At 35.3% G+C, this 26,659-nt stretch overlaps 1 protein-coding gene across 3 annotated transcripts in view; it reads left to right on the forward strand.

Moving 5' to 3' along the window:
- The first annotated feature begins 6,036 nt into the window (after positions 1 to 6,036).
- SLC12A1 (solute carrier family 12 member 1) overlaps positions 6,037 to 26,659 on the forward strand; it is a 112,284-nt gene continuing 91,661 nt past the window's right edge. Inside the window, exons 1-4 of one of the 3 annotated variants that reach the window (XM_049782473.1) lie at positions 6,037 to 6,456; positions 17,042 to 17,173; positions 17,583 to 17,658; positions 24,780 to 24,875. In XM_049782473.1, the coding sequence (XP_049638430.1) occupies positions 6,037 to 6,456; positions 17,042 to 17,173; positions 17,583 to 17,658; positions 24,780 to 24,875 (724 nt within the window). Of the gene's footprint in view, positions 6,457 to 17,041; positions 17,174 to 17,582; positions 17,659 to 24,779; positions 24,876 to 25,410; positions 25,507 to 26,023; positions 26,120 to 26,659 lie in introns of all 3 variants that reach the window. The other 2 variants (XM_049782471.1, XM_049782472.1) reach the window with 2 other exon arrangements.

Below are 26,659 nucleotides of genomic sequence, written 5' to 3' on the forward strand. Positions count from 1 at the left end.
CTTTTTTCTCTACAAGGAATAGGACTATGCAGTGGATACTCTGCCATCTCCCAAGGTGGTCAAGTTAGCGACTGCTAGAAAATGTTAGAGAATGTTTGTGCTATCTAACTCCAGATTCCTTACTAATAAATATCCCATGATTAGACTTTAGGATAATCTCAATAGGTTCAGGAATACAAGCCTGGATTACTTTCTAACCATTTGGCAATTCAATCCAAAAACACCTCACTGGAATAGTGCTCAGTTGAACACCCTGAAGTGTGTGTGTGTGTGTGTGTGTGTGTGTGTGTGTTCCAGGCCACTAGGCACATCCCTTATAAGGAAAAATTTTTAAATAACTGAAATATATATTAAGTACTATATGTTCTATTTATCTTCCAGGCAAGATCTACCAAGATCTTCTAACTCAGCAACTAGAACATAACAAGGTCAAAAGTTCATTTTCAAAATAAGAAAAGCTCTCTAAAACTAAAAGACAAGAAAAGTTATAAAGTCTAAATGGTATTTCTACCAACTTTTCATATATCCTCGATGTTACCCTAATATTATTTCCTCATCTCACCAGAGAAATTATTTTGACACAGTGATTTCATTCATGACTGTTACTCATGGCTATTGCATGACATTGGTTTGAGGATGAGGAGAAGAGATGTAAGGATGAATAAAAGAAGTGCATGTATATATTTTCAGAGACAAAAAAATATGAAAATAAACATATTCATATTATAGCTTGATGGCAAAGCAGAGATTTCATGAGATGCGAATCCTGCTAAGAATAGATATCTAGTGTTATAGCTTGATCATACCCTTGCTACCTTTTTCTAAGAACTCTGATAGTAAAAACAAGAGTAGAGGAACATACTTTATTTTTCAGTAAAAAGTTCTCCTTTTACTGTTATCCAGTTGTCAGAAAGGTCTACATTAGAAATTACCTTTCAAGATTAGCCTTATATATACTTTAATTTTATCCATAGTCACAAAAGTATCTTCTATTTGTCCCAGAAGTTCTGAATCCCCTTAGTAGAGAATAATGACTGCCATCTTTCAGGTAGCGATAAGAGGCATAGAATGAACATGTCTGGTTGATATAAGACCAAGACAAAAACTCATTTACACTATTTGGTAGTCAGGCAGTCAGGTCACAAGATGAAAAGAAATGGACCACCATCAGAGGCAGTCACCGTCTTTGGCAATGAAAGAGGATTAAAGAAACTTGGATTTCAGAAACCCCATTATGAACATGTTTGTAACGATGGTGCTTAAATAAATTATTAAAAAATAAACAGACAATCAAAAGACACAGGAGACAAAAACAAAGACATGGGAAATTAGAAAAGATGAGACTTAGCATAAGCAGCACTACTAAGAAAATTAAAAGACCTCCAAACAAGAATTCTCTGTCACTCAGATATATCTGTCACTCAGATATATATTTTTTGGTTTTTGGGCCACACCCAGTGAATCTCAGGCATTACTCCTGGCTATGTGCTCAGAAATTGTTCCTTGCTTGAGGACCATATGGGATGCCGGGTCAGCCTCATGAAAGGCAAATGTCCTACCGCTGCGCTATTGCTCTGGTCCCACTTTCATTCATATCTTAAGAAACAATAAAAAGCTTCATGCAAACAACAGTTAAATAAATTTATCTCTACTATATCAGTCTTATGAGGAGGGAAACCATGGGGATTTATGAGCTTGAAATTAACTTCTTTCAACTTGAACAACATAAATAATTTAGAAATGTATAAGTAAGCTACAGGGCAACCACAAAGCAAAATCTCGGGCAAATAAAACAGAAGAGAAAATGAAATATAAACATTTCCGATAAAAGACAGATATCAAAATAAGGGAAGAAAATATGAGATCATAAGAACAGAGAGAGCATAGGAACTGTGAGGGTCCAGAGATCAAAGGACGAGACCACACAAATTGGAGTAAAGTTTAAACTTTATTCCCCCTGCCAACAGGGCATAATTGACCTGTCAGGGTTCTCTCCCACGAGGGATGAAAGAACCCCACCCAAGGTCACTAATGGGATTATATAGGATAGGGATATAGGGAGGTTCTAGATTTCTGATGATCTTTAAAATAATTGGCTCTTGTTGAGGGGTACCTTCCTATTGCTCCCTTGTCCTTCCCTGATAGGCTACCTAGTACAGCCAGGTAGACTGAGGCAGGGTCTATGAAAAAAGGCTTCTGAAGCCCCAGCATGTAGCCCACACCATGTGGTCCTTACAAAAGGGTGTTTCTCCCTGCTCAGAACCTAAGAAAAAGCCTGCCATGTGGCTTTTACAAAATGGCATCTCATTTTGGGAACTCAGGTCCCAACAAAACGAAATTAAAAATCACATAGAAAACACTTAGTAAAATGTCAATGATTCAGTTTTCTACTGTTAAAAGGTCACATTTGATGGTGTCCAGGGGGATAACACACATAATAAATATTACCCCCCCCAAAAGAAAAAAGAAAAAGAAACTTGGTCTTCTGCAAATGGGCTTACAATTTCTATCCAAGGTCAGTGACTAGATGCAAACTTCCCAGGTGCAAATAACTAGCCCCCTCTACCTGAATCTGAAATATGACTAATTTCTATGCTGAATATCCTCCTATGGGTGTTAAAAAAAAACTTTTCATAGAACGTATGTTTCAGCACACCAGCAAAATGTGTTTTACGTACTTACTTGTAATTCTGTCACTATATCACGAATGAGTCTAAATGACTCACATCTCCGCAACTAAGAGCATGTTAAGAATTATTTAGACGTTTCCACCTTTTCTAATTTAGTATTTGTTTACCATTCTCTTTTGCCCCCTATCTTATTTTGAGGGGGCCACACCCATTTGATGCTCAGGGGTTAATCCTGGCTAAGCGCTCAGAAATTGCCCCTGGCTTGGGGGGACCATATGGGACACCAGGGGATCGAACCGCAGTCCTTCCTTGGCTAGCACTTACCTCTAGCGCCACCTCTCCAGCCCCTCTTTTTCCCCTATCTTAATTAAAATAGTAGCATATGTCCTAATGTCTAAAAATTGTTTCCCATCCAAATCTTGGATATAACTAAATAAAAAGCCACCAAATCTGTATAAACTATTTTAAAATAACAAAAGCTAGTATCAGTAACAATTGTGCTGTTCTAAAAAAGCTAACCTCATTTAATCCTCGTGTTCACTCTATAACAAGATTTAGTATCCTTAACTAAAATATTTGAAAGTATCTCTAAGCACCATGATTACAAACATGTTTGTGGTTTGGTTTTAGTTATAAAAATGAACATAACTGCATTATTTTGAAGGGAAATTTAAGACAAATAATTTGAGTAGCTTGCCAGTGTTTACACAGAGAGGAGGTGACGTGATGAATGTGAAGGGAAGGTTCTGACTCCAGCCATTTACTCTTAACCCACTATTTTACATCAAAACCCTGCTGCTCAGGAACTGGAAAGCATGCAGAAGTTTCTGACAAGGACTGATTCAGTCAACCTTACTAAAAAAAACAATGTCAGAACCACAACAAAGAAATTGTGTGTCTTACCAATGATACCCTCATCATCACTGGTTCACACATTGATTTAACACCTTTCTCTGTCCATGTAAGCAAAATAAAAGTTGATAAAAACCACTCTTCCAAGTAAAGACAGAAAGGTCATTTAACAGTGCTGCTGGAAAACTTACCCAAAGCAGTTTGACTGATACTATTGAAACTGTTTTCTCTGCAGGCAGATATATATTCAATAAATCATTGATTCTTCTTTAAATCTGCTCTTCACATACATAAAGGAATTAGGAAAATATCTACTATTAGCAAGATAAAATAATCATTACAACTACCTGCTCTGACATCGATTTACTCAAAAGAGTCTTCCCTTAACACTGAGAAGATTTAAACAACAACAATGACCTGCGTACTGAACAGGGCTTTCTGCATTGCCCTTTAATTGTGAGTTGAAATTAGACGCTGCTCCGCACCATCCTGACTTCAATGTAGGATATACAGATTCTAAGATCTTCAATACAGAAACATGATACCAACAACAGAGACTGTGAAAAATATCACTGTATGGCAGGGGTCTCAAACTCGAAGCCCGCAGGCCGTTTGCGGCCCCCCGTACAACATTTTGTGGCCCTTGGCCGGCTTACCGAATAATCACAATAAAAATAGCATTAGTAAGAAAAAAATCGCATTAAACATTCGCATACCCCGAGCAGTTCATTTCGGGGTATGCAAATGTTTAATTTTTTTAATAAAAAAATCAAAAGAAAAATTATTATAACTACCATTTTCTAGTTACAAAATACAATTCCGGGGACCTCTATTTTGCTGCAGATGCTGGTTAATAGAAGGTTCAGAGGAATCAAGTGAAATAAGATGACAGGTTTCAATTTCTTTAGGCCCAAACAACTGAAGCACTCACTGCCCATATTTTGCTGGTTGACTGCTCTTGAGCAATTCAACTCCCCTTATGAATTAAAGAAACTTTAATTCCACCCTAAAAGGATTAATGGTTTACTACTAGTTACTAGTTGACATAGTACTTAAGGGTCCTCAGGGCTAATGACAGGGTGGGGTCCAATCCATAGTTTCAGACCAATCATGGCCCGAGTCAAATCTTTCCAGGAAGATTTAAACCAATAATAATAAGGCTGAGGTTCTGGACAGAAAACTAAGTACCCCATATATGCCTGAGTTATACTTTAAGAGCTTCCACTTCTTGAGAAGAAGTCTCCTGGGGGTGAGTGAAATATTTATTGGTAGGATAAAAATCACACTTTAATATTATGTCATAAAATATATTCTGACAAATGGAATAAAGTCAAGAATGTCAGTGAAATAAACGGAAGTATGTCAAAAATTATGGAAAAAGTGAAAGGATGTTTTATAGAAATCATAAAAGTATCTTTTTAATAAAAGAGATATCAGTTTTACTTATAATTTTCCAATGAAAGCTAAAATTGAAATTTTTTAAGTCAAAGGAAAAGCTTCAAGAAATGCAAAATGCAGGCAAAATTATGTTTGAATTTATCTACCATTCTAAAACTTTCTGTAAAACATAAAAATATAAGGAATTGATGAAGAAACATTATTCTAACCAAGGAATTGTCTAAGATGTACTCACACCATGAACTGTGAAATGATTCTGTACTCTATTTTAGTTTATATTTTTACAAAATACAAACTACTCAACAAAAGTTGATATTATTTTATTTAATCAATAGTATTATCTTATAATATACTTATCTTGCATAAAAGAGTATATAAATAAGAGTTGATTTACTTATTAATCTAAAGACTCTTGTTTTTTAATTGTTTTTAAAGGTTTCAAAGAGCATTTTAAAAACAAATAAAATATTTTCAAGGCAAACTAAATATCTAAGTACGTACATGAATCTCATGTTTTATAAGTTAACAAGGCTAGTTTTAAATATTGTTAAAATGTTTGCTTATCATATAATGCATATTATTCATTATAAAATACTTTGTGACTTTATTTAGCACTGTCAATTAATCACTTAAAGCTCAGAATGTTCACGTAAGTTTTTTATTGTACTTGATAGTAGTAAAGTTAGATCTTCTCTTTTCATCTTGAATTCAATTGCACTGAGTTCTAGTAAAAACTGCAAAAGCAGTTTAATGACTCCATTAGAAGTTATTTTTGCTGAAGTGAGTACACAATAATTTATTATAGAATTTAAGTGCTCAGGTGAGTACTGTTGCTTGATGACGTTTAGCAGAATCAACTTTAAATTATATGATTCTCAAGGAAAACTGTTCCTACATACTCCATCCCAACTAATTATTGTTATATTTCTTTGAACAAGCTTAATTTTCTTTCTTAATGACAGCTTCGAAGACTATTCAGAAGATTTATACAGGAGAAAATACATCAAAAATCTATTTATTGAGTTCCTCTAAAACAGAAGCCAGAAGTTCCATCATGTAAATACATTAGTATTTATTTTGAAGAGGAACTACATAGACTATTTAAAAAAAAAAGCCACCAAGTATATAGCTGAGTCTTCCCAAATCATTTTGTAAGATGTCACACAGCAATGCTTCCAATGTATTTTTGGATTCAGTGCCTAGCAATACCAATCGTTTTCAAGTGAATGTCATAAATGAGAGCCATGAGGGCTGCGCTGCTGCGGATGATAATACCTCCCCTCCCCATTATGAAGAAACTTCTTTTGGGGATGAAACCCAGAACAGATTCAGAATTAGCTTCAGGCCTGGGAATCAAGAGTGCTATGACAATTTTCTCCAAAATGGAGAAACTGCTAGAACAGATGCCAGTTTTCACACTTACGACACTCACACAAACACATACTACCTACAAACCTTTGGCCACAACACCATGGATGCTGTTCCCAAGATCGAGTACTACCGCAACACTGGCAGTGTCAGTGGACCCAAGGTCAACCGACCCAGCCTGCTGGAGATCCATGAGCAACTTGCCAAGGTAAGCTTACAATGCACTGGTACGAGTCCTCTATTGGGCCCTTGCAGGGGGTTGTTGCTATCTGATCACATGCTAGGAAAACAGACAAGTCCAATGCAGAGGGCTGCTCCCAAACCTTCAGTCTTTCTTCCACCACTGTCTCTAGTCCCCAATGAAGAGAAAACATGCACACACAGATACACACGCACACATAGACAGACACACACCACACAACACACACACACACACACACACACACACACATCTTTCACAAAGACTAAGGAGAGAGGAATAAAGAATTAACTCTGAACGTTAGGCAATATGTTGGAGCTTGTTTACAGCCTATTCAGTTCACACTTGGTTAAACATGTCAAACTAAATACTCAGTTTCACCTGAGTATTAATTCATTCGCAACAGGTAAAAAAAAATAATCATTGGATTTTGTTATACAGCTAATCCGATCGTTCTGGACTGTAGTGTTTGAGTGAGTACTTTTATATTCTTTAAAGAAAGCAGAGATTTATAATATCTGGCATTTTAGATCACCCTCTCCAAACCCTGCCTGAAGCTCCTGTATGCACTTAAACATAGAAAAGTAACTATATTAAATTTAAGTTCAGAAGCAGCAGGAGTGGCCACACTTTTCATTATTTAAGGAATATCTAGCAAGTTTCCAAATTTGCTATAAGCATGAAGCAGCACTTTTTCTAATCTTGTAGCAAATAATTTATAAGAATGATGGCTTCTTCTTCCAGAACCTGATCTAAAATATCTTAATGCAATTTCTCTTCATGCTCTTCTGGAATACTAGGTGGAATGAATATAATTTTTATGTCCTTGTGAAGAACAAGAATTTAACTGTTATTATTTCTAAATTCAGCTTACTCTCCCAACTTTTGTTTTGTTTTATTTTTTTGTTTGTTTGTTTGGGTCACACCCGGCAGTGCTCAGGGGTTACTCCTTGTTCCATGCTCAGAAATCCCTCCTGGCAGGCTCGGGGGACCATATGGGAGGCCGGGATTCGAACAAATGACCTTCTGCATGAAAGGCAAACACCTTACCTCCATGCTATCTTTCCAGCCCCTCTCCCAACTTTTGAGGTAAAAAAAAGTTAGTGTAAACAATTATTTTATATTGATTTATTCAACAAATTTTAACTAAATTATTATCTATTGTGAAGATTTTAGTAATATTGCCTCTCCAAAGGAAGGTAAGAAGGGTTAAAAAATTCTTTTGATTCTGCTCAGCTTATTTTTGACAAGGAAACCCCTTTCCAAAGTATATTTTCTTGACTGTTCTGGAGTTAGGAATCCACCAAACGCTGGATAATCTCTGTTAAATGGCTGATCCATTTATAAACATGAGACATTTATATTTCTAGGTTCAGGAGAGATTATATAGCAGGTAGGTCATTTAACTTGAACACAGCCTGCTGGGCTACCTCCCTGGCATCAAATATTGTCCACTTAGCCTGCCAGGAGAGACTCCTGAATGCAGAGTCAAGAGACCAAAAAACAAGCAAACAAAAATTGAGAGTATCAATAAAAATACTATCAATTGTGCTGATTTATGACAAAATGAGGTTCTTAAGCAGATTTCGGAAGAGAGGTAATTCGTAGTAGCTGAAATAAGATGAAAGTAATCTTTATCTTTTTATCTGACGGAAGATGAAAAAAGAAGTAAAGATCTATCTGGGAGAATAAAAGAGGGAAAAGAAGGTCAAGAGGAGAGGGTAAATGGAGTTTGTAAGGTGCGGAATGGCAGAGACGATGCAGGGCATCATAAAGAAATTTCCATTTCTTCTGATGAGATAAAATTGGAAAAGTTCTATTCAAAATAATCTGAAATTTAATTTTACAATGCTATATATATAGCATTACACATAATTAGGGGAAGTTTGGATTGTTTTTTGTAACTGTTTTAGTTTTTGGGCCACACCTGATGGCACACAGGAGCTACTCTTAGCTCTGCAGTTAGGAAGGACTCTGGAGGGCTCAGGGGACCATATGAGGTGTCAGGGAGAGAACTTTGATTGGCCATGTGCAAGGCAAATGCTCTCCCCACTGTACTATTGCTCTGGCCCCAGAACTATACATAATTATTTTTAAAGTAGCATCCTTTTTCTTTGCTGAAACTGTTATAAAATTTTTAGTGTTCTCATTCAATGTTTCCAAAGTTATAAAAAAAGAACTTTAATTCTATTAAAACAGAAATGAAATAAACTCACATTGTCTTTAGAATATTTTGGACAGGGGCCCGGAGAGATAGCGCAGCAGTGTTTGCCTTGCAAGCAGCCGATCCAGGACCAAAGGTGGTTGGTTCGAATCCCGGTGTCCCATATGGTCCCCCATGCCTGCCAGGAGCTATTTCTGAGCAGACAGCCAGGAGTCACCCCTGAGCACCACCGGGTGTGGCCCAAAAACCAAAAAAAAAGAAAAAAAAAGAAAAAAAAGAATATTTTGGACAGAAAAAAGTAACTAATATTTACAATTTGTAGAGTAATTATTTAAGTAAAAAATGAAATATCCTGACAATACTATTGTTGTAAGAGAGCCATTGGAGTGACCAACAGTAAGAGTGTATTTGCTGCAGTAGATAGTTTTTTTAATTCATAATAGTTTGTGAGAAGATGAAATGAGACTAAGGAACTTAATTTTGTCTTAAAACAGGTTTTTTCCCGTTTTAAAGGTTAGATTCAGTTCAATATCTTAAATAATTATTCTTGGCAATAATGCTATTTTTAAAAAATGAATTTAATCATCTCTTATCTAGAATACTTCCCTGTGAGATGATTTCACACTTCATACTGTTTAAAGCAAACAAAACTGTCTCCATAACTAAGTTGACAATAGAATTTAGATACAACCACAACTTCTATACTGATCGGGCCATTCCATTCTATAATGGCTCAGGCTATTCCAGTATTGGTGAAGTTGAACCTGTTTTGTCCAGTCTACTTGGGTATTTTACTTTTACTCTGTGTATTTTGCTTCTTCTGTACTTTAATTGCAAATATTAAGAGTCTGGGCATACTTCAATATACCTCTTTCTTTCTTGGAGCTTCAGTTAAGCTATTTCACCAGTTTTTTTTTCTCTGCCAATGAAAGATGAAGTTCTATAATTTCTGTCAACTTTATGTGGCCCTTAACATTTTTATGGTTCTACCTCAAATCATAGCAGGAAATCATCAGTTTTATAGATACTATGTAATTTTTATTATTATTATTATTATTATTATTATATAACTGGCACATTACAGAATTTGTTTGCAAATATTATAAGCATTGGGTCTAACTTGAATAACTTAAATTGGAATTTCTTGCTATAGGACAGGTTAGATCAGTTCCCATGATTTAAACGCTTTAAAGAGCCATATAGGAAAGGTACATTCATACTAAATGACAGGAACATATTTAGCAGAAACCAGGTGTATTTTGTGCAAATCCTGGTTATAACATCCAATTCAGGAAAAAAATTACATGACAAGTTTGTACTAATAGGAAAAATAAAAAATAGGTTTGAACAACATTATTTTTAGTCTGTCTCTACTTTAAGTGAAACTCCAGGAGTGATAGATATTGACAGAATTTGTAATCCCAATGATTTGAGATCAGTTTAAGAAATTCTTTTTATTTTATATGTAGTAAAAAGCTAAATGCCTATACTGTTTGCTATGAATTATGGGTTTCTGAAAACTCTATTTAAAAGCTCGGATAAAAAATTACTCAGGCCCATACTTGCTCTGCAATACTGCGCAAGCCACATAATGTCGATTGATCTTGCAGAATGCTTGTGAATATTAGAATTCATATGGATATAAATTTAGCACATTCTCTGGAGTGAATAAGAACAAAATAAATGGCATTGAAGATGGCCATTTTCATAGTAGGCCATTTTACTTTAAAAGTACACTGATAAATATTTAACACGTATTACAAAGCCTATAATGAAGAAATTCTTATAACGTAAATCCTATGTTACTCTTCAGAACACAAATACTGGCACTTCCCTGTAAATTTTTCCAAAAATCTCCTATGCCCATATAAAAATACGCAAATCAAAAAATCACATATTTCTAACTATCATGTGTTTTATTTATATTCTTTTTCAAGCATCTATAGGGATCTTTCTAACTGTTGCATACTTTGCTATTTTTCACTGGATAATGTGTTTTTTGTTCTGTTTTGAAGCCACACCTGGTGATGCTCAGGAGTTATTCCTGGCTATGTGCTCAGAAATCGCTCCTTAATGGGATGCCGGGGATCAAACCACAGTCCACCCTAGGTCAGCTGTGCAAGGCAATCGCTTTATTGCTGTGCCACCGCTCTGGCCCTGAAGAGTGTGTCTTGAAGAGCTGTTTACATTAAAACATTATACTAAATCTCAAACATACGGCAGAACTGGGAAGGGGACAATGGGTGTAACTCAGTGGACTTCAATATGTGAGGTGCTAGGCTCACATCTCAAAACTGGGGAAAAAAAACCTCTGGTAGATCTTAATTTAGCATTTTTGCTTTGTAAAACTACTTCTGCTTTTAGCATACAGTTTAATTCTTGTGGCCACAATTCCTTGCTATAAGGTGAACCAAAGTGAAACTTGCTTTTCTTCTTACTAACCACCATTACTTTAAAATTTTTAGGAAAACACAATTATAAGATATTCAGAAAAATATGTAAACTTTCTATCAAAATAAATGAAAAAAATTGCTCTAATTGAAAGAAACTCTTAGAACTGTTATTCTTTTTGTTGGTTTGAGACCATATCTGGCAGTGCTCAAGGCTTAGTCCTTCCTGGCTCTGAACTCAAGAAATCATTCCTTGTGGGGCTCAGGCGCTGGGGATCAAACCCAGGTGGGCTGCATGCAAAACAAATACCCTACATTCTGTACTATTTGTGCAGCCTCCAGAAATGTAACTCTTCAGGAAGTCAACTTTGTAGAAGCTACTCCAAAATAAAAATAGATTTCACATTTGCATTGATAAGCTGTTTGCAATTAAAATAATTTATAAATATTTAGTTCTGAAGAGATAGCACAGTGGTAGGATGTTTGCCTTGCACGAGGCCAACCCAGGACAGACCCCGGTTTGATTCCCGGCATCCCGTAAGGTTCTCGAGCCTGCCAAGGGCGTTTTCTGAGTGCAGAGCCAGGAGTAACCCCTGAGAGCCACCAGGGGTTAAAAAAAAAAAAAAAACCCTTTAAAAAAAAAACATTTTTAATAACAATAAACTGGGTGAGAGATAACTCAACAAACTGGAAAGCATACTTTGCACACAGGAGGCCCAGGTTCAATCTTTGGTACTGGAAATGGTCCCCCAAGAACTGCCAGAAGCAAATCTGAGTACTGAGTCAAGTATAGCCCTCAGAGCACTATTGGGTGGTCGCAAAACAAAACTAGACAAAACTCCCTAAATTTTTGTTTGTTCTTTCTGGGCCACACCCATTTGATGCTCAGGGGTTACTCCTGGCTAAGCACTCAGAAATTGTCCCTGGCTTGGGGAGACCATATGGGACTCCGGGGGATCAAATCGCGGTCCTTCCGTGGCTAGTGCTTGCAACGCAGACACCTTACCTTTTGCGCCACCTCGCAGGCCCCAAAACTCCCTAAATTTTTATTAAAAATTTTTATGCCAAGCTTTCACACTTGACAGTTTCTCATTTAATTTTTAAAAAAACTCTTCAGGTTGGTACTATTTTACTATTTTATATGTGGTGAAAGTATTATGCCATTTTAGAGAAAAAAATTAAAAGTGAAGAATTCCATAAGCCCCCATAGTCAAAAAGCCAAATCCTGTCTTCTTTATTCCAATTTGTTTCCTTTATCACAATAAACAGTCTTTATTCATTCTCAGCTTACTGTCCCATGACCCTTTGTCTTCACTTATTTGGTAGCAGTAGAAATATAGCAGAATTCAGGTCTATAGAACCTCGATAATCATGACTTGAGCAGATGATTCAGAATTCTAAACTTGTTTCTGGATTGTCTCAAGAAGTCACATTAGGTCTCCTACAACATTAATTCTAAGCCTCAATCATTTTTATTATTGCCATTAAAGGCTTTTTTATTAGGCATCTATTTGCAGAAGCTCTTAAAAAGTAAGTTGATGAATGTTACCTCTATTTTATGAAAATGTATAAGTGAAATGCAGTTGTTCTGAGTAGAAATAAAAGATGTAGAGTCAAGTTAAAAACCAATAAACCACATGAATCGATGTATAAATGCTTATTAAAAAGGACTAACAAAAATGTACAAACGCATTTTCTAGAAAACAACATTTTTTGAACAAAATTTCAGTTAGAAGTTCATTGCTTCCTATCAGCTTCTCCAACCTAGCAAATTAACAGAGACCCAAAGGGGACCAGAAACTTTAACTTCATCCTCCACTGCTAGAATAAATGAACCCCATAATTGCAGAAGACTTCTATTTTTTTCATTTTATACTGAGAACACCTTAGAGGTTCACAGTCCTGGGGTACTCTGAATGCTTCTAGAGTTTGACTCACTTAAAGTACTTATACTGTAATAAACTAGGAAGATTCACTCCAGATAACAGTAGGCACAATAGGGGTGAAGGGGTCTTGTGTAAAAGCCCACCAAACCCAAGGAGAGAATAATTTGGAAGACTGCTAACACCAACCAACTGTATCACATCCTGACAGGGACTTTAAGGGACACCATGATGCTTGTGAATTATAATCTCACAGAAAATAAACCTTTGCTGAATTGTTCCAGAGTTCAGATTTAGAATATTAGCATTCAAACTGGGATCTCTGAGGCTAGAAATAATCACAAACTTAAACAAAATAGATATTAAACAAAATAGAGCTTCTTAGTAGCCAAAGTCCTACCCAGGTAAAGAATTCACACTATTAAATAATCTTTGAAAACAAAACAAAATACAAACAAATTTCTTTTTCTCATTAGAGATAGTTCAGTGATGTAAGGGTAAAGCAGAAGTTTCTTCCAAACATGGTAGAAATATAAATTGTTTAGTTTCTCATTTATTATAACCTACTATTAATTTTGTGTTGGTTGGGCCACACTCAGCTCTTCTCAGTAGCAGTCTTTGGGGGAAATCAAATGCCATGTCAGGATTTGAATTAGGTTTGGTTTAGTGCCTTTCTTACTATTATTTTTATTATTTAATATACATAGCTATCTTTTGACCTAGCTTCTCAGAAATATAAGAAAATTTGTGTGTGAAATTTGTCATCAGTAGTAGTAATTAAGAGAGCTAATTTATAGTAACATAAAACAAGGAGAAAAAAACTTTCATTTTTATCATTTAAAGTATTTCCCCTATAAAAAAAGAGAAAGATGAAAACCATTAATATTGATCAGTAAAGAATAGACAAGAATTTTCCATTTTAAATGAATATTAATCTGCTTCTTACTAAGATGAGTCTTAAAATATTCCAGTGTCAGGGATCTGTGGGGCTTATCTACAATTATGTTGCCCACATGTTGGGAATTGTTGAAGCTGATAAAATGTACCTGAGATACATTATTCTCCCTATTAGTGAAAATGCTTAATATTTCAATAATAATAGAAAAACTAAATGAACATATCAAAGAAGTCTAAATATTTATGGATCTACTTTTCAATGATCATTTATAATTTATAATCATAATACTGAGGTTTTTATCCTGAGATGAAAATAGGTATAAATAGCAAATTTTGTATTTAAATAAGAGTTATCCTTCTTTCATTTAATGATACAGAAAGACTAGAAAGGCTCTTATTGTTATGATACATGGACAACAAAATTACTCGCTAGAAAGCAATTCAATCTTCTATTACCTAGAAATACTCATTAGGAATTTACTATCTTGATACGAATATGATTGAAACTTTACTTGTCAGTATTAGAGAAAGTCTTACAAATGACCTTTCTCTCTTCACTTTATTCTATCTACCCTAAATATCTCATGCACAGAAAAAGCTATAGATAAATAAAAAAATAAGAACAATCCCTAAAGCCAAACAACTTTCAGTGAAGTGCATTTATGAAAGATTGCAGGTCTTCATTCATGGTAATGGAGTGTGAATAAATGAATTCAAAGTTCAAAGGAAAAACTGACTTTAGGCAACACCCATAAAACTTTTCTTTTTTCAGACTTTGGTTTCAAGATTATGCACCAGTAAATAAATTGTGTTAGTCCACACTTAGGGCTCACTGGGAAGTTGTCAGAGTTGTCAAAACTCCTTGAATTAAAATTTGTTCAGCACCTTGATTATATGTTTATTTTTGTAATTGTTCTTTGAGTGTATAAAGGAGGAACTTAATAAAGATGAAACCATGTCATGCTTAGCCACGTGCAAAGAGGAAGATGACAGACCAAAAAAAATGATTTGCCTTAGAGGACGCTACTTTAAAGTAGAATTTGAAAAAAAAAAACCACCTTCGATTTATCTTTACTGACAATGTTCAGGAAAACATTGTTAGTTAGGACAGATATACCCTCAGTTAAACACACAATGTTTAAACTAGTTTTTCACATATCCTTGTTTATATGTGACAGTTCATGCACAATAGAAAGCAATAAAAGAAATCTGTACATATAAATTTACTATTAGAGGGGGCCAGATAGTACAGTATACAGTGGCCGACCCAGAATAAACCCAGTTTTGATTCCTGCCATTCCATATGGTCCCCTGAGTCTGCCAGGAGCAATTTCTGGGTGCAGAGCCAGGAGTAACCCCTGAGAGCTGCCAGGTGTGGTCCCCAAAGCAATAAATAAATAAATAAATAAATTGATTATTAGGGCTTTATAATAAATAGCATGTGTATGTCTATGGTATAAATATGTTTAAAACTTGGGACCTTATAGAAGCTTAAACATATTCACTTATTGGAGAGCTGAGTACTCTCAATGACTTCCTTTTTTAATAACTTACAAAATGATTGTTTTTTATATACAGCATAATAATCTCTGTAAAACTTCTAAGTTGATGGGCCAGAGAGATACTATAAAGGTTAAGGCAATTGCTTTATACTTTGATTTACCCTAACTCAATCTCCGGTATTGCATATGGTCCCCCAAGCACTACAAGGAATGACTCTCTAGCAGACAGCCAGCATTAAGACCTAAGCACTGCTAGGTAGGCTAACAAAATCAAAAAAGAAATTAAGAAATTTTATATATCTTAATTTTTATGCTATATCCTTAAAGGAATATTTTTCTGCGTCATGACGCTAAGGTCTAGTGATAAATAGAGGAATTATTAACTGTAAAGACAGGTATCCATCAGGAGAAATGTTCACTTAAAAAACCATTTAATATACACTATTCATCTTCTAGCCACTTCGTAAAATCTTCATTTATAGTCAGTGGTGTTTTCAGTAATCCAAATCTAAGAGTCACAATTACTATCTAAGTTTATTAGGGAGCAAAGTAATTTCCTGGACCAACTCCTCAATTTCCAGTTTAATCAGAAAACATTAGTTTTACTCCCGACGGCCTTTTAAAAGTGGTGACAGAGGTTTGATCCCACGAGATCCCCAATTAATCCAGATAAAGAAAATTGTCCTTTCCTTGAACGAGTAACTGCTGATGGTCTGGCCATAGTTTTCTGATTAAATAAAATATTGATAATTTTAAAAGTTTTCTTCAAATGAATGAACCTCATAACCAAACAATCTTTTCAACACTCATGGATATTTTAACGTATTCCTCAATTCCCTGATCTCATTGATTTTGCAGTTACAGAAAATGGAAATTATACTTGACCCACGCGACTGCTTTATGTGTGTAGAATCAATTCACAGATAAATTAAAATTTCATTTTCTGGAGAATAACCTCATATGTTTTGACCATCATTAAGTACTATTGCATAGCTGGCTGGGTGTAATCCAATACGGTAGTCACCTATGGCTAGTGACCATTAAAAATATAATAGTTGAGAACTGGAAGATTGCTCAAAGGAGGGAAGTGTATGGTTAAGTCTGGGTTCAATTGCTGGCACTTTGCAGTTTCCAGAGCACCACCAAGAATGGTATAAAAATGAAATGAGAGTGTGAAAAAAGCAATCTGACTAGTTCAAAATAAAATGTACTGACACTGAAAAAATTACACCAAATTTAAAAGATATGATGTGGAAAAAAGGTAAAGTGTTTTACTAATAATGATTTATGTTGAAATGCTGATATTTATATCCTAGTACACACACAAAATTTATTAAAAAATGTTATTTGGGCCTCTCTTACAAAGAAGGATGCCACCATTGCCAATGTATATTGAAACATTGGAAATGGTTAAAAACACAATGCAGCAAAGCCTTCTGTATTTCTATACTCATTGCAACAATATTCCCAACAGCCAGAATCTGGAAATAACCCAAATGCCTCCCTTTTTTCTCTATTTTGCCATGTAAACTTACCCAAATTGGACCATTTTCTTCAATTCTTACCAATACAAGAACACCCTACTTTTCCCAGCAATTCCTACTCTTTGCTGCACCTAAAATTACTCAGAATTAGTCAAACAGCATCTAGTGTATCTCCATTCCTTCACCACCCAAAGTTTTAGGTCTAAGATATTTATTTGCATTCAAATGTTCTGGGAACCACTGTGTAAATACTATGCTTTGTTTTCTCATGCAGAATGTGGCAGCTTCCCCAGCTGTATCTGATAGGGTTGCTAATGGTGACGGGATGCCTGGAGATGAGCAAGATGACAGCAAGGAGGAAGATAAAGGTGGTGCTGTGAAGTTTGGATGGGTGAAAGGTGTGCTGGTGAGAAAGCTCCTATGTTCACCCTTCAAGTCTGGGGAACCAAACTTTGAGAAGGCCTGACCATCAGGCCTATAAAATAACATGATGTTTTTCTATTTTTTCTATTCTTTGCATTCTACATTCTTCACATTTTTATTTTTACATAGGAGGGATACATTTTCAAAGTTCAGTTAACATTTTATTTATTGGAGAATATATATTTTAGTGAGTGTTGCTCTAACTTCTTTTCGAAAGTGATGGACTATAAATAAATGTAATAGCATATGAGAATTTTTATGATACATTTTATCTTAATAGATAAATTGAATTACAGTGATACAATGCATAACAACCATTCCCAGTGTGCATTTCCAACACTACCAATATGACATGGTTTCCTTATGCCTTTCACTTTTTCTTCTTCTCACAGGTAAGATGCATGCTGAATATTTGGGGGGTCATGCTCTTCATTCGCCTCTCCTGGATTGTTGGAGAAGCTGGAATTGGTAAGCAATTTTTTTTTCTCTTCCTCTATAATTTCTGATGAAAGTTATCAGCTAGATAAGCAGCAACTGGTATTTGCCTTTAATGTTGAATGTGAGATGAAGGTCACAGAATTAATTTATCCTGGGGCTCTTTAACTTGCCTCTTGGACAATGTTTGTCAGGGAGAAAAGGTGAAGAGTTAATCCCTGGGAGATTGGAATTTTCCAGTTCACCAACCAGATACAATTTATAGTAAATATCGGTACCTTCTCATAAATTTTTAGGTTTTCAGGTTTATAGAGATGCATTCATTTTAAATAATTGTATTCACATTTTGAGGTATAATAAGATTTATATGCACATTCTCCTTTTGATTGTTGACAAAATATCTTGGCATACGAGGCATAGGATAACTCGTGAATATGTGACTTAATGAAAATGCTGAAATTGTTGAATGTTTTTCAAAGAAAATAATTTTGTTATTTTCAGGAACTGGCAGTAAGAAAACAATAGTTAATTAAATATTGCCGGATAGAAGTTAGAAGTACTAAATAAAATGACTAAGTTTATGTATCTAACTATTACTGACTTTCCCAAGTGAATGATGATAAAATTATTATTTGAGTGATTATTTAATGCTGTAAAATATATTCCATTGACAGAATTAGTTCCTGTAGCAATTGTTTTATTGAGGATATATTAGTAAAATGTTTATGAAAAATTTATTTGAATTTTATCAAAGTTATTGATTAATGAAATAAAAACCAATCATGTTCTTTTCAATATTAAATACATTAAAGGTTCACTTTGGGGAGAAACTTTATGAATCACTAGTAACCAGAATTTAGAGGCCGAGACATACTTTTAGAGTCTAATGTAGAATGCATCACAATTCACATTTATAAGGTCTTGCATGTTGCCTTTGCTCCTCAAAACACTTTCAGAACCCTCAGAAGTCTGATTCAAAAGAGCAAGGACTGAGTTGTAAATTGAAAAGCTGGAACCTGTTCTCATAGTTTTTCCATGTTTCCTGTTTGGCAACTGCTGGGTTCTTGACAAAGGGCTGCTTGCCAGCTTTATGATGCATATCAAATGAATACTTACAGCCCCAGGGGCCAAAATAAGTATATGCTGTTCCATGGAAAATCTGCATCTTAATATTGCCAAGGTTTTGCTCGAGGGTTTCATGCAAAATTAGGTTTTTAAGGGCAGTTTAGTAACTTATTGAGATCATCAAGAAACATTACTTTGTTTGGAGGTGTGAGTGTAGCCAAGGGCAAGAGTAATTCTTTTTAATATAACTTATTTAACATCCATATGTCTGGGCAATAATCTGAACTTCAATCAGATTTTACCTTACTTCCCACAGTCAATCTAGTTTGTTACAGAATTATGATCCGATCCTATCTCTTGCTAAATTATTTATAACACTTTCAGACATCGGTATTGTACTAGTAAGTAGTCATATTTTCCTTTAGAAGAGACTAGAGATTTACCTAAATGAATATCCAGTAGGTTTTCTTTAAAAAGACAAGTTTTAATTCCTAGAAAATTAACTCTAGTGAGTGGTTAGAAACTTATTACTACCTTCCTCAGTTTTACTGGCCTTTGCTGTGAAGTTAAAGCTAAATGAGTTGATTAAGTCACCATCTGGGTTCCATTTGGGCTCCCTTTATTGGAAGAAAAAACAAATAGAAGTATGTTTTTCCCCCCTCTGGAAGTAGTTTGGAAAAAGAAGCTGAAGATAGTTTCAGGTCCAAGCCCTAAGGATAAAGCCAGAAGGAGACTGGACTAATTGTAAAGATAGGTGTGGATAACCATCTGGAGCTTAAATTTGATGACTTTGATAACAAAGCAAATAGAAAATTATATTAATAAGGACATGGGAACAGGAAGGCAAGATTAGGTATATGGTCCTTAAAGAAGAAGAAAGCTGGTATGAAAGGTCACAGGGGAACCAAGTGATGCCTGATAACCTGGATGAATCAGAAACCAAGATCATCTTAGCATCTCTCCCCTGACTTAATGACGCACATTCTTAGAGTATAATAAAGAAATATTCAGTCACCCTACTTTGTTGAAGATGTAGAAAAAGAAAAGGGTTTCAAGCTTCCTTTGAATTCTTGATTTAAGGAGACCCTTCCCATAATCTGAGAACTTCCCTATATTATCCTGCCATTTTTTTCTGTTTTCCCCAAATAAACATTTTTACTAAATCTTGCTATTTGCTCTCATATCCCTTGTGTATCATTTGGACTGGCTGAGTACTAAAACCTGAACGTTGGGAACTTGAACCTCTGACCACTATAACAAGATGATAGATAATACAGTCAGCTGATTTCTCTTGGAGACCTTGCCTAGAGCAAGATGGTTTCCAGTAATTTAACCATCAGGCAAAAAAAAAAAAGTATTAAGAGTATGTATATCTAGGAACAAGTCATTATACTCCATAGGTTTTATCTGAAAATGAGCTGAATTTGAAGATAAAGCCAAAGAACCTTGTGGAACAGGCTGGCGACACAAATTGAGGCAGATGGAGGATTTAGACTGTAGTGTGCATCAAAATTTCACAGGAAGACAGGTTACAAAATTGTAGAATTCTGGGGTTCTTTTTGAAAGATCCAAACTTATTAGGTCTGGAGATTTTCCCAAAAAGCACACCATGTATCTTATAAAGCATATGATTCTAGAACTTCACTTTAATGGAATGATCTGGAAATGCTGTCTTTTAGCTAGAAATTTATGTTTTAATGTGAAAAGAAGCAAATTGCTTCCTGTTAAAAGGTGTACTGGAGCTGGATAGTAGAGGCTAGAATTCCTGCCTTAAATATGGCCATCCTGATTTAGTTCCCTGCACACAACCAGAAATAATCTCTGAGAGTAAAGCTAGGAGCAAACTCTGAGCACTGCAGGATTTGGTCACCAAACAAACACAAAGTGTACAACTTTGTTTTGGGATATCAAATTGTTTACAAATACATACACACAATACAATTCACAAGACTAAGTTAAGAATTATTGGCAAAAAATGAGACAAAAGGAGAATAAAGTAGACAAAAGGAAACAAAGTAGAGACATAATAAAACCAATAGTTTAGTACCCTGAAATGCAAAATATAGTTTGAATTTGTTACTGGTGTAAATGAAGTATTTGATATCAGTTCTCATAAAACAAAGTCAAAAGCAAAATAATATGCAAACGATAGAAATAAAACATCTTTAGTGGCTTAAAGAACTAAGGCTGATAAAGGAAGCTGGGACACAGGCAAGCACAGCACCCCTCCACAGTCCATCATTCTTATACTTCCCAGGAAGGATTTCACAGAGAACACAAACTATTTAAAGCAAACATTTATTTAACTTAAAAACTAGAGGAGTTAAGTAAAGGAAGCTAGTGCCAAGCCGGAGACAAAGCAAAATATTTTCTATGAGAAAGAGAAAGTAGCCAAGACAACCCCACAAGCACGTGGAGTGGGGATTTCTAGGGGAATAATAGGGCTGTCTGTTGCTTCTTTTTATGATTTTAGACTTCCTGCTTTTCCTAATCTCTCCCACTTTCTTTTCCAATTGGAAAGAGGTACCTAGATTTGAGGTCCTGATCATAGTTAGACATTTTCATGAGTTGTTCATAATAGTTATAAGCTATGGGATTTGATATGGTCAAGCATTACAATGATCATATAAATGTGCTACAGTTTGCGCAATAGTATTCTGGAACTATGCCTTCTCCCCATGGTGATAACAAAGGGCAAGATCTTTCAGGGGTTCAGAAAGCTGGGTGGAATTTCCTTCTTACCATCAATTTGGCTTTGGTTTCACTGTTGGACATTGAGTTTAGACATTTAGGATCTGCTTCTCGTTTTTTTCTCCTACTCCCATGATCTCATCCATACATATAGCCGCGTAACTAACAAGACCACATAGTTATGTGGAGGTGATGTTTGCTGCTCTAACTCTGAAAACAATTTGAAAATTTAATAGAACTCGTGTCTACAATACAAAACATCTTCAAACCCTTGCCTTTTAACCACTTTTAGCTTTAATCTCCTCCTACTACCCTCTTCCTCTCAGGTAAGCCTGAACTTTGTTGCCCGTATCCACCATTCTGATTTTTATTTCTTTTGATCTGTTCACCATCACATCATTATATTATATAGGTAAGATTATCCAACACTTTTTTTGGAATTATTTTGTTTGCATAATTCCCTTGAGCACTTTCCATTTTATAACGAGAAAAATATTACCTTTTTATAGTGAATAGTATTACACTTACAATAAACACATCTTTATCCATCATCTATAGACGGCAACTTCGGTTGCTTACATATTTTGACTAGTGCCAATAACAAGGTAATGCCATTGGAATGGACATATCTTTTGCATTAGTTTTCCCTTTTATTTTGATACCCAGAAGTAGAATTAATGGATTATATATTAAATAGTTCTCTCAAGTTTTGTAAGAAAGCACCATAACATTTTAGAAAATAGTTAAAACAATTTATATTTCTAGGAACAATGCAAGAAAGTTTATTTTTCTTTATACTCTCTCCAAGATGAATTATTTTTTTTAATTATCTAAACTATTATCACAGGTATGAAGTGGTTTTCACTATAGTTTTAATTCATATTTTTCTAACAATCAGATGATAAGCATCTCTTTTTTGTTTGTTTGTTTTGTTTTTGGGTCACACCTGGCAGCGCTCAGGGGCTACTCCTGGCTCTACTCTCAGAAATCGCACCCGGAAGGCTCGGGGGACCATATGGGATGCCAGGATTTGAACCACCATCCTTCTTCATGCAAGGCAAATGCCTTACCACTCTTGCTATCTCTCCAGCCCTGATAAGCATCTCTTAATATGCCTATTGGCCATTTGTATATCCTTATTCAAAATGTCCTTTATTTTTTAATTTGGTAGGCTTTTTTCGTTTGTTTGTTTGCTTTGTTTCTGACCTATACTTACATACCCTCCTAAAATAAAAAAAAAACTTTTAATTTTTTGTTTTTAAATATGATATTAGTTAGGGGGTATATATTATGTGGCAACTATGTCGAGATAATGCCTAATTTACTATATTTTTTACAAATGCACATTACATCTTGTCCATTGATTTCTTTGAATCTGTTAAAATGATCATAAGATTTTTTCTTTATATTGATGGAATATATTGCATTGATCAATATGCAATGTTGAATTGCAATGTTGAATTTCTGGAATAAACCTAACTACAGCCTTAATCTTTTTAGAGGTCTAAAAGAAATGTAGTGATATAGAAGTCCAAGTATGAATCTCAAGCCTCTTCCTGTTGTACTTTAATCTGTAAAATAAACTAGACTTCTGACAGAGCCAGAGTATAGCTGAGAACATAAATAAAGCCATCCTTCAATATCTGATTCTATATCTATCTATAACTCCCCTCTCTATATCTCCTCTCTGGACATGGCCAGTTATATCACTGTCTGTCTTGACCAATTACCCTTTTATCATCCGTAGAATACGAAAGCCTGCAACAATTTTAGTCTCTTTTTTTTGTAGGGGAGTCTATGAAATAGGTGCAGGGGATTGTAAAGAGAATTGTGCTTAGAGCCTACATTCTTTCCCTGAATTCTGAGTTGGCCTTCATTAAAGAAAGGTTATTCTATGAGGTACAGATATTATCTAGATATGGGGTTCATTGACTAAGGCCCTGGAAATAAGACTGACAAAAGAAATATTAACAAAAAAAAAAAGCAACCAGAAATTCATTAGTAATTGCATCAGTACTCAGTGATGATTAGTTTAAAGATATAACTAGAACTTTAATAGGGTTTTTTAATAATACATTTTTATAGATAAGACAGAGAGAAAGACTGTTGTTTTTTTTCTCCAGTCCCAAGAATGACAAATTATAAGACAACAAATTATAGGAAAGAAAATTTGGAAAGCAGAAAATGGAAGTTAAGTGTTAGTTGGTTAAGTTTTTAATAAGTGCTCCTCTAGTGCCCGTATGAAGTGTAGAGTTTTCTGTACATGTTTGACTATGGCCTTCCTTGTATAGAGGGAAGGAGAGACAACTTCACAGATTTATCCCGTGCTTTTGAAAAAATAGGGAGAAATATCCACTTTTATCAATTGCCTTCAAAATCATCCTCATTCTGAAGTATCAAAAGAATAAAAGTAATTTTTATGCAAAAACATCCTATTTCAAGGGGCCAGAGCAATAGTACTGCGGGTAGGACATTTTGCTTTGCAATGGCTGATCCAGGACAGATGGGTTTAATCCCTGGTGTCCCCTGGCCTACCAGGAGCAATTTCTGAGCAGAGTCAGAAGTAACCACTGAGTGCCACCTGGTGTAGCCAAAACAAAATCAAAAACAAAACAAAACAAAACAAAACAACATTCTATTTCAGTAAAGTGCTCATGCTCTTTGTCATCTTACTTATATTCTATAATTAAAAGCAATTTTTGCTTCCTCTAAATTCAAACCTTTTCTATTTCTGCCTGTAGCAAGATAATATATACTAGCTATCTTTTTGTATAGAGTAATTACAGTGGCTGCTGTAGATATAAAAACAAAATGCCATTGATCACATTCTGTGTTCTAAGCTCAATGTTATTTATGCAGCATCCTTTCTGATTTCATGGCCATTTTTGACTCAAAAGGTAAATAGTCACCCTAAATTAGATAGTCAATATATGAATATAGTTCAACTTTATTTTCTCTATTCTACTCATCTACCACATACATTCTTCCTCATGCACTCTCATGCATGTAATTTTCCTATTCCTAAACAATCAAAGACATAATAAAATAGTTACTCAGAAGGGGTAACATTGAGTCTTGTTATATTAATGGCTGAGAATTGTATAGATTAATAATTATGTTTATAGGTGCCTGAAACTTCCTTAAAAATGGATTCACATTTAAATTTTAGCCAGTCATATGTGTTAGCCATACACATATGAAACTCTTGAGTTTCTTGGATCTGTGCTATTGAAGCTGAAAAGTCATAGCTGAGCATCACTGTGGTCAGACCAACTTGTTAAATTCCAATATGGTACTTTAGTGATTAAGCTGCTGTACTTTAGTGATTAAGTGTAAATGATCCAATGGAATTTTCCACTGTTTAATTTTTTCCCTTTATTTTTCCTCTCTCAACTGAGGTCTTGGTGTGATTATCATCGGCTTAGCCGTGACAGTGACTGGTATCACTGGTTTATCCACCTCTGCTATTGCCACAAATGGATATGTTAGAGGAGGTAATGAAATGTGTTTGCAGGAACCTTTGTAAGGTAAAAGCAACACAGGCTCCAAATAGTTCACACTGACCTTTCTGGAGTGTTTTCGAAGGTAATCGAAGTTGGATTCTTTTTTCCTCTCTGCTCTCAATAGCACCATCCATAGATGTGACGTAAAATGGAGCCGAATTTAACCTTTGTTGCATCCCAGTTTTCTCATTCAGGTTGCTCGCAAGCAAGCAAGAAGGTTAAATGTCACATTACTTTCTTTTCGCAGCAGGGTAGTTTCTCTCCCAGGACACCATCATAAGTCAACTTTCCTCTCCAGGCTGCATTTTAAATTGTGTTTACTCCTAGAAGCCATCCTTCATCCTATTGAGCAGTGCTCTGATTTGATCATTATCCCAGGCACCAGTTTCTCCTTAGCACTAAGGAATTTCGATGGGGACAAGGTTTGACTATGAAAACTTAGATAAAAGACAGTCTGGTTTGCAGCCATTAGGAACCAAAGGAAGACAAATAAAATATAATCTCTTCTATCTTTCATTGCTAACAGGTCTTGGAGTTCTCATAATTCTTCTTTCCACCATGGTAACTTCTATCACTGGGTTGTCAACATCTGCAATAGCAACTAACGGGTTTGTTCGTGGAGGTAAAATTTCTAAAATATCTAACGCTATCATCACTTCCAATGGGTAGGCAAAATCTTTTTATGTACTTCTTGGTGATGGGAGCAAGGAGGTCGACCAATGTCCCTGAAGCCTGTTGGATGAGCTGGATTCAGAAGAAAACCTAAGGTATTGTGTGTATAGTGTATAGTCCAGACCTATTTCTGTCAGCTGCCGTCTCTTTCCTCATGGCTCTTATTGGCACCATACAGACTGCGGATTCCAGATACTGAAATGCCTCCAGAGAATGTTTTCTTTTCAGGCTTGTCTGCACAGGCTGGTGCATTTTGGACAATAACCCCTGTATGTTGCTTCTGTGTTTCAGTTTAGTACATTTCAGGTGCTTCCTTGACCTTCCTGAATGAGATCTTTAGAACATTTCAGCTTTTTTTAATGGCAAGACGGAGCCTCCTATCCCAAGATTCCAAATGCTGCTGCCTGAAATACTGGTAACGTAATCTCAGTACTGGAGCCAAATACCTTTCTTGGGTAATTTTTCAGGTCTTGGAGTCATCATCATTGGTCTGAGTGTGGTAGTAACGACGCTAACAGGTATTTCTATGTCTGCTATTTGCACAAATGGAGTAGTAAGAGGAGGTGAGTCGATTAATTGCTTATGAATACAAGCCCTGGTTACTTAAAATGTGTCCAATTGGTTTGATTTGGGTAAAAAAAAAAAGAATTTATAATTGGCTAATTAGTCCCCAAATAATAAACACTTTTAATTTTAAACATCCACGTAAAATTCTTCTCTGCTAAAACAGGCTATCCAGTAAATATGCCCTGGTCTGTTTCCAGTGATAAAATATGCTTGTAAAGGAAAGAGTGATCAGGTAATGAGGGAGAAAGAATAGTTTAAGCTTTGCACCTTAGATAGCCTTGAGACTTTCCCAGTTCTACTAACACGGATCTTTTCAGAGCACGCACATTTTTTTCACTTCAACTACCCATCCAGGATGGCTTCACCGTTACCCCAACAATCTGTTTCACATGGCCAATCAAGAAGATCAGAGCTTTTAAAGAAGTGGAAAAAAAATTACTTTCCAATCATCCCAGAAAAAGAAGTCTATGCAGAAAATGAAGCAGTTGGCAATTGTTGTTGTTCTATTTTCCTTTCTTACCCTTCCCCTTCTAAGT

This window comes from Suncus etruscus, chromosome 10 (assembly GCF_024139225.1).
Source record: "Suncus etruscus isolate mSunEtr1 chromosome 10, mSunEtr1.pri.cur, whole genome shotgun sequence".
Classification (NCBI taxonomy): domain Eukaryota; kingdom Metazoa; phylum Chordata; class Mammalia; order Eulipotyphla; family Soricidae; genus Suncus; species Suncus etruscus.